This window comes from Artemia sp. Qi Xiang Cuo, chromosome 1 (assembly GCF_049724085.1).
Source record: "Artemia sp. Qi Xiang Cuo chromosome 1, ASM4972408v1, whole genome shotgun sequence".
Lineage (NCBI taxonomy): Eukaryota > Metazoa > Arthropoda > Branchiopoda > Anostraca > Artemiidae > Artemia > Artemia sp. Qi Xiang Cuo.
Genome location: NC_142794.1, coordinates 5,063,814 through 5,073,633, shown reverse-complemented (window position 1 = coordinate 5,073,633; position 9,820 = coordinate 5,063,814). Strand labels below are relative to the sequence as shown.

The window sequence follows — 9,820 nt, the reverse complement described above, 5'->3', positions numbered from 1 at the left end:
CGAAATTCCACAATTTTGCAGATAGGTTCTTTACAATATGGTTCTCTGATACGCTGAATTTGATGGTGTGATTCACTATGATTCTACGACTTTTAAGGGGTGTTTGACCCTTTTTTCGAAAATAAAACAAATATTGTCAGGCTCGTATCTTCTGAAGGGTAAGACTAAATTTGATCAAACATATATTTGAAATCAGCATAAAAATCCCATTCTTTTGATGTATCTATTGGTATCAAAAATTTTCAGTTTCGGTTACAATTGAGCCGGGTCACTCCTTACTTACAGTTCGTTACCATGAACTGTTTGAAAAAAAAAACGCTCTACGTCTAGAAGTCTTATTCTTTGCATTCGTTCATACTGGAAAAAAACCTGTATGCTGAATGTTTTTAAACTTCACAGCATGTTTTCCCGGAGAGTAAAAAAAGTTTACCTGATAAGCTTAAGGTTGCTGTAACTACTACATGAGCAGAATCAAGGAAGCCAAGGAAGAAAAACTGACAGAGAAGAAAAAGATAAATTAAAAGGGCGTTTTTGGATCTTATAGAACATTATATGGCCACTTTAAAAAAATACAAAAGGGAGTGTGAAGGGAGGTGAGAGACTTTTACAAGAATATAACAGTTTGGTTGCTACCAGTAGCTACTAGGTGGAGTATCCTGTGAAAGTGTACTGTCAATGAGTAGAGAAAATAAATTTACAAATTTACACTGTGATTTGAGAAAGACTGATGAAAACATTAATGTTTGCGGTCAACATTGATCGCGCCGGCGGCGCGCCGCCACCGGTAAGATGTTTTTTTTTAAAGTATTCTTGTGAAAGTCTCACATCTCCCTTCACACTCCCTATTGTATTTTTTTAAAGTAGCCCTATAATGTTCTATAAGATCCGTCTCTGCTTTAAATAAAAAAAAAATAATTAACTTTTTGACATCCCTGCTTTCAATATAAAATTCAAGATATTATCATTTAAATATAATACTTCCCTAACCCCCCCCCTTATGGATACCACCTTGATAGGATACCGTCTCTGCTTTAAATTAAAAAAAATTAACTTTTTTGGCATGCCTGCTTTAAAAAATAAATAAATTTGAGATATTATCGTTTAAATATATTACCTCCCTAACCCCCCCCCCCTCTCTGGATACCACCTTGATAAAATGCCGTCTCTACTTTAAATTAAAAAAAAATAACTTTTTGGCATCCCTGCTTTCAATAAAAAAAAATCAAGGTACTATCACTTAAATATAATAACTCCCTATGCCCCCCTCCGGATACCATCTTGATAGGATACTGTCTCTGCTTAACTTATTGGCATCCCTGCTTTAAAAAAAACGAGGAATTAAGATTTAAATATGATAGCTCCCTACCCCCCCTCCCTCTGGATACCACCATGATAGGATACCGTCTCTGCTTTAAATTAAAAAAAAAGTAATTAACTTTTTGGCATCCCTGCTTTCAATAAAAAAAAACTCGAGATATTATCATTTAAATGTAATACCTCCCTACCCCCCCCCCCTTCTGGATACCACCTTGCTAGGATACGTTCTCAGCTTTACATTAATATAATAATTTACTTAACAATTAACTAGGACACTATATGGTTCAAACAAACACGCAAAATACCGTTAAACAGCTTATTAACCTTTAATTCCCCAACCTTGTACATAGCTTAGTTTGTAGCTAAATTTTGTCTCATTAGAAGGTTTTTTTTTTGGGGGGGGGGGAATTTCACAAAGAAGATTGTATTTTCTTTAACCTATCAGGCGTTAAAAAATTGGGTATTAAGAATTAAGAAATCGTTATCCAATAACAGCAAAAGAAAACAAAATTCTGCAAAATTACGATTCAGCTGTAGAAGCAATCTGTCGACTATCAATTTCAAAATCGAACTGAAGCTGTATAGTAGTGAATGCGTTCTATTCAACTTAAAAGTAAGTTCTTGACTACAAATGATGTAAAAATAGTAATTGGCAAACAGCATTCCAAATGATTTAATCTCATTTCATAAAGACGATACTTTTTTTGTCAACATATGAAGAACTGTGTATATTGCAATTGTATCCGTCTGGTTTTTATGCAAAGTAACAAAAGAGACGAAAATTAACGAAAAAGAGAGTAGTGAAGAATTATGGTATGCAAATTAACATTTGGCAGGGAAAGTCACTGGTGATAAATCGCTAGGGGTGGCACCGTGATTGGGTGATTTTTGGGGATTGGAGGAACCAAATTTTTTTTCGGGGTGACGCATATATTTTCTGGCAAATCCCCAAAAATTTGGGGATAGTGCAAGCCCTGCTTGATTTCTAATCAGGAAAATCGAAATACTAAACCACACCAGAAAGAAAAGCTCCGCCGTTGACGCAATAAAGATTTGCCGCAAAATATATTCAAAGTCAGCCGAACGCCACTACCTCTGCCGGAGCACCTGAGGCGCGCCGGTGCCGTAGCGACACTTCAGCGGCGGTCAACCAGGTCTCTCGTTGGCGGCGTTCGGCCGATCCGCCGGCGCGGCGCCGGGTTCTACTCCTAGACTAACAGATCGAAATGGCATCCCAAGGGTCAGAGGCAATCCTTCTTTCATATCATCTCAAAAAAATCAAACACCTCAATTGTTTCCCCATTCCACGAGCTCATCTTGGACAAAATTAATATAAGAAAATATTATTTTTCATTCTTAGACAGACACACGAAGCAGTTGTCACCTGGCTATTGCTTCTGACTAGCCTATGTACAGTTTTTAGCACAGAAAATAGATTTGATTCTATTGTTTTGTAGCACACTGAGCGAGGGATGTAAAGAATTGGCCACATATTTAGGGATAGACCGCGTCTAGTTCGAGGAAATGTGCACCTTATTCACTAGTCAAAACAGTCTATTACATGTCTTAAATTTAATATATGAGGGTTTACTTTCAATGGGGTTAATACATCCTTTCAAATTTACTAATAGCAAATTTATACTTTGGGGCTTAGTTGAAACATAAATGCGGCATCATGATTTGATGTAAGCATTGTTGGGCGGAACTTACATCAATCAAGGACAAGTTATTGGTTAAAACGAATCGGAAGCTAATACACTGACCAGACATAGTTCAAATGGGTATCAGCATACCATGCATACATTTTAGTAACTTATTTTGGCATTTTAAAATGTATTAACATTTACATAAATTTCAGTAAAATACTACATTAGTATTTTAGCGTTAGTTTATTACACAGGTTCATACACCCTGTGTGAATGTTTCAATTATTATAGTTTTTGAGATTCTATTATTGTTTTCTATTGTTCTATTATTGTTTTCTATTGTTCTATTATTGTTTTCTATTGTTCTATTATTGTTTTCTAGTTTAGATTCTATTATTGTTTCTTTGCTAGATTTTTTTCTTTATACAAAATATCAGGACACAGGCCTACTGGAAAAGTTTCTTAAGACAGCGAATAAATCATATGAATGTCTTCAAAAGATCTCTCAATATCGTGTTATATTTTGTAGGATGGAAAAGCAGTGTCGTCTATGTCATTATTTACTTTTTTCTGTCGTTTTTTCATTGTTCAGACACTGTACAGTACAGCCAAAAATGTTCTCCTATCTCCCCTTTAAAAAAAAGTTTCAAAAAGTTCAAACAAATTTAAATTCAGTACTGACCCTAATTAATTTCAGAATTTAGCTGAATTTGACTGCGAATATGTCTTCCGTCAGCTCACAGTGAATGAATGTCGAGGGATTTATCATCAGTCACTTGTCAATGGATGGCGAAATTTGCTTATTATACAAAAAGACAACTAAGAAATTCAATAACAAAAAAATTAGACGATGAAGCAAATAATTTATTGCAAATCAATATATATTAACTATACGTGGCAAAAAAGGACATAACCAAATAATGAGGTTCCTCAAAAAAACAGATTAGAACACAAAAAGACACTCCTTTTTCCACGAAAAACATTTCCGGGTATCAAATTCAAAAAGTGTTTTGCACAACCCAATATATTTCACAAGGGATATTATAAGATCTATAACGAGTTATACTCTTCGAAATAAATTAAATAAACAAAAGGAAAAAACTACATTTCAAGGACTACATGACTAGATAAATAACTGGGAACAGGACCAAATATGCTAAAATACAGTTCAAGGTTCCATAGCAAACAGTAGCTTCGGGAGGAGAGGTGAGGCTAAGAAACCCTTTAAAATTGAAAATCAAAATCGAGATCCTCCCCATGGCAATTAATCCTACTTTATAAACACACCATAGGGTTTGGTATAACATTAGAATATCTTCAATACAAGCTTACAAGAAAACAATCTGTCTTCAGGGCGGATACAGAATTAATGCATATGATGCATCAATAAAACTTGGGCTTTCACCACTCCCCTCCCCCCATCCATGTAATTAATAGAACTTTGATCCTTCTGTGGGTGACATGTGCCCCTAAAACCACCCCTTGAATTCGCCTCTGTCTGTCTTGGTAAATACTTTTGTTTAAGCTTCATTTAATACCTATGGGTTAAATGTTGTTCAGGTATCCACATTTAAACGGTGCCTTTCCTCCTAAAATAAAAAATCAAGCCAATTCTAATTTAAAACATTAGTTTTCCTTGTAAATTGCTGAAGCATTTTGATTCTGTAATGAAAGGCGTTCGAGAGGAAACAGAGCGATGAATAGTCGGAACTTGCATAAAAGCCTCATAAAAGGCAGAAAAGGATGCTTAAGTATCACACAAATGGCTAATTTTAACAGGCAACGCCCCCTTTATTTTAAAATGGGGAGATTAACTTTGAAAACATCCCGATAAGATTATGTAAGTCAATCTAGGGTTAGTAACGGATCAATTCTGCTCTCCAATTTAGTCGAAAATAACCGATCAATTTCGGAATCAGAATTTCAGTATAATCTTAGATTCAATAAATATTTTCAAACCGAAAAATGGCCCTATTGTAATAATTTGAAAGTCCAACATAGCTGTGTTTTAATTAGATCTACTGAAATGGAAGTACTTGCGAAAAGGTTCCCTCCACTGGTTAATTAACTAATTAACCAATTGGGAAACCAATAATCAAAATTATATTACTGGCAAAAATATGTAGCATACCAATAGCTAAAAAGCGCAAGTTGAAGATCGAATTTTCAACACTTTATGAACTTCATTCCATTAATTATCCAAGTGGATTTTAAGGTAACCTGACTTAACTAAATGCCAATCGGTGAAAAACTGCGGGATTTGCATCTTCTAGATTTCACCCCTAAGGCTGTAACCAGGATTTTTGTTTGGGGATGGGGGGGGGTGGTTTGGGAGGGGGTTACAAAAAAAACTTTAAAAAACGCATCGAATATGCATTTTTATTAAGTTTTTTTTGTGTAAAAAAAACAAACATATCAGGTGGGTAGGGAGGATCAGATCCTCTAATCCCCCTAGATATGGCAATGAGCACGTCTTTGATGTATTAACTGGTCAGTCTTGAATTCAACCAAGTCCATAAAACAAATAGCAAAAAGACTTTATAATATGTTTCTTGGTTTTGATTTCAGTGCATAAATTAATACATGTGGACAGGGCAGTACCCAGGATTTTTTTCGAGGGAGGGGGATACAATTATTTTCCGGGGTGGGGGGGGGGTTTACAATTTTTTTTTGAAAAACGCATCAAAATTTGTTTATATTCATTTCTGTTACGTTTTTCTACGAGTCGGACAGACATTTCGGCGGGGGGGGGTCCAACCCCCTAACCCCACCTCTCCCCTAGATACGGCCTTGCATGTGGTGTATAAACCAGAAGATTAAAATTTTCGAAGACTATTTTTTAATCGCTCTTCTACAAAACCTCAAATGCATACCCCAACGAAATCAAGATGTAGCATGAAAACTATTGCCCGTCCTTCCCAGTTCAAGTGAGCGTAAATGTGAATAATAGCTAACAAACCGCGTGCTAAATGGGGCAAATATAGCTTAAAAGACAAGAAAGAAATAAGGGTAAGTTCAAAACAACGCATTAACAGCCCTGCGTTTTAGGCAAAATTTTCAGATAGCAATCTACTAGAAAAACGACTAGATAACAGAATAAAAAGACTAGAAAAAAAGTCGACTTTCCAAATAAGCTCTTTCCCTGTCACCCAATAAATATGCAAAATGACTAGGAGTTTAAGATAAAAACTTGGCAGAGCCCAGGTTATTTTTTTTTTTACTCTTTTTTCGTTAAACTGATTCCATAAACGCTTCCAGATTCGGACTCATTACCAAAATTTTTTTTTTTCCAATCATTTAATATTTTTTATTGTGATCTTCAAATGGCAAAAAATCCATCAACATTTGGCAGAAGCCAATGAATAAACAGGACAGCAGCATTGTGATTTCAATTGAGTTTTAGAAAAAAAGGACTATATTAAGCTTTACACTCTAGGCTGACAGCGCTCATAAAAATTGCGAGATAAAAAGAAATGAGACACAAATGAGAAGACAAGGACGAAACAAAAACGATTAGTTCAACTTGAGTTACTTGTTTCAAGTAAGATATAAAATGCACAGAAACTAAAAGCTTTCTATAGCTTAAAGAAGAGCCTGTTAACCAAAAGATAAATTCAACTAAAACTAACAAAAACATTAAAACTAAATGGACATTTAGCCCAAAACTCACTGAGGATTCACAACCAAATTAAACCTGGAAATTGAAAACTGTTCTTCTGAAAAAGAAAGGCATACAATTTGTAATTTTTTTTTTCATTTAAACCCCCCTTTGAAACTGAGAAGTGACAAATTTCAAACCTTCCCTGTCGATACTAAGAAAGGTCTAGGCCAGGGTTAAATTGCTAGTTAAATTTTACGGAAGCCTATCCCCCTGAGATTGGGTCTAAAATCAGATTCTGATTATCACATTTCCACAGCAGCATTTTGGAAATACCCTAAAAGAGCAGGAATTAGATCCTCGCTTGACTGCTAGACACTCGTCAAAATGAAACATTTAAAAATGCCTTAAATCAGCAGGAATGAGAGCCCCTTTTGACGGCTTGACCCTTTTAAATTAAAGCAGCAAAAGCTTTCAGAAAGGACACCCGCATGGATGGTTTAAAAATGAAGCGTCTACGAGTATAAGGCCCTACCCCTCCAGATTGGTTTAGCATCACAAACCAAATATCACATTTTCACAGCAGCATTTCGAAAATGCCTTTAATGAACAGAATTAATCAAAGTATGGTCCTTCTAAACAGGGGAATATTAGTTTGCAAAATTGATATTTAAGAGATAATGAGTATTAGAAAGGTGATGTTCCCCGAGGGAGGAAGATATTTTGTTGACAATGTCTGCCCTTCCAAAAAACTATATTTCCTACAAGTAAAAGTCATAATCTTACCCCAACCCCTTTCTACCCCTGAAACTTCCTTGTGGTATGAACCAGCTTCAAATACAAATTATTATATGTTTCTTGTTGTACAATTAGTAAGTAGAAGTCATGTGGTTATATATGAAATTTTCAGTAGAACATTTGATACTGATTCTAATTATCCAGTGGTAACTACACATGCGTGCTTAGCGCAAAGGAAGTTTGTCAAATTTTGCTGCTCTTTAGTTTTAATAATCTAAAAAAGGACATGGATGCACCCTACCTTATTCCTGAAAATCGAAGGCAAGGGTTCACCCCAAAAATACTCCTTCTCGAATACAATACCCGTACCTCACATATAGTGAGGTGTTATATGTACCTATAGGACCAAGTGGAAAGCCGTCGTCCTCTATTGGGGTGGAAGGATGCCGTAAGGAAAGATCTAAAGGAAATGGGAATTTCCTGGGAAGGTGTAAAGACGGAAGCTTTTAACAGATTGGGATGGAGGAAGAGCGGGCGTAGCTGTGTTGGCCTCCGGCGGCATGGTACTCCGATGAGTTCTTAGTAGTAGTATTAGCACTACCTCACTTATAAACGACCCAAAATTGATGAATGAAAAGAATACATCCAGTGGTAAATGGCTTCATTATATTTCCCAAAACCAAAGGCTTAATTATTTTTTTTGGAATCAAATTTTTTTTTTTTTTTGCTAAAGAGGACAAACAACCTTATTTCTTACTTGAAAATCCAAACTAGGATTAGGAATTACTGAAAAGAATTAATAAAAACGTATCTCAATTAGATATGATACCTGGCTTCATGGAAGTACTAGCTACCACCAAATCAGCTTTTATTGCATACGTCTCTTAACACTTCAATATACTAAAAGTATGACTACTGGCTGTTCTCGAGCATGCCACATGTGGCTCAAAAATTGGAAGTGAAAAAAAAAATCAACTTAGGAACATTAAAATTTGCTATAATGGTCTTATATTGTATTTGCTTATAATATTCAATTTGAGCATTAAAATTGATTATTTTTTTCTCCATTAGCATCAAAATATAAAAATAATTACTTGCTATTGTTGAACATGGCAACTATAATTTAAAAACTGGAAGTGAAAAAAATCAGCTTGAAAATATTAGTTTTCCGGAACTGGCCAACACGGCAATTATTTTCAAACGAACTCGGCAAGTGCAACTCACGTGTATTCAACCATTTTATCACTTAAAAACAGGAAAGAAGCTTCCTATTTGGCTGCACAAGGAATCGTTAAAGAATAATATTTTAGTGATCTAGCAGCATCCATAAAAAAAGGGGGGGGGGCATTATCTCTTGAAATAAAAAAGTAAAATACGGGAAAAGTTACTGAAATTTCTCTTGGGCAATAAAGAAACAGTAAAAAAAAGCAACGATAGGAGAGGTTTTAGTATTTACTAATGTTTCTCGGTAACATTTCATAGTAATTGAAAGAAATAAAAGCACTGTTAATGTTTTAGTAGAACAGAAATTAAAACGTAATACAGTGAAAGAGCTACCAAAAACAATATGAAGCTGCCCTATTACCAAAAGGGTACAGTCGATTCAAGCAATATTAAAACAAAAAAACTTCCAATTTGAGAAATTCATGACTAGAGAGCAATTTTAATTGTCTATCTCCTTGGACTCCAAGCATAGTCCCTATTATATAGCGGCCGGTATCGCCTTGTTCTAAAAAAAAGAAGAAGAATTGTTATTAGAAAGCACATACGACAAAAATTAAGAGCGCTTTTTCATTGTTTACGACACTGTTCATGACTGATCACTACTTCTTTTTTCACGCTTGTTCAACTGCGAGTCCAGGAGACTTATCGGTCAACCAATTTGTAACTAATTCTTTGTTTGTGTAACTGTCTGAGCTTTGTAAATTGGGTTGCCTGCCCGTGATTATAGGCGGGCGTGCATCTCCAAAAGCAAATACACAAGTATTTGAGTTATTCCCGCCGAGAGTCATAGCTACTCCCGCCGTAAACTTAAACAGTATGAAAACATAGATTAAATAAGAAAAAAAAAGAAAAAAAGGGTTGGCCCATTCACTTGCGGGGTATGTACCGGTGATGTGTCAATTCTAAAACTCGGTTACTCGCCTGAGACTTTGGCTATCAATTTTCTATTCACTTCCACCAAATTAATTTTTATTCTATAAATCCTAATTTAACGATTAAAATTCCCTGTGTTTTTGGTTTATCCGACTCTTTCTGCAATTAAATAAAAAAAACAAGTTTTTTTAACTGAAAGTAAAGAGCAACATTAAAACTTAAAACGAACAGAAATTATTCCGTATATGAAAGGGGCTGTCCCCTCCTCAGCGCCCATCTCATTACGCTAAAGTTTGAGTTTGTCTCACAACTTTATTTTTTTTAAACAATAAAAACTTTAGCGTAAAGAGCGAGGCGCTGAGGAGGGGACAGCCCCTTTCATATACGGAATAATTTCTGTTCGTTTTAAGTTTTAATGTTGCTC

The 9,820-nt window shown here is 35.3% G+C and overlaps 1 protein-coding gene across 3 annotated transcripts in view; it reads right to left on the bottom strand.

The window, feature by feature from the left end:
• Positions 1–4,617: 4,617 nt before the first annotated feature.
• The window catches only part of Asator (tau-tubulin kinase asator), a 141,884-nt gene continuing 136,681 nt past the window's right edge, over positions 4,618–9,820 (bottom strand). For all 3 annotated transcript variants that reach the window (XM_089086895.1, XM_089087049.1, XM_089086974.1), the window contains one exon: positions 4,618–9,028. In XM_089086895.1, coding sequence (XP_088943021.1) covers positions 8,971–9,028 — 58 coding nt within the window. In that variant the 3' untranslated portion in view covers positions 4,618–8,970. The remainder of the gene's footprint in view (positions 9,029–9,820) is intronic.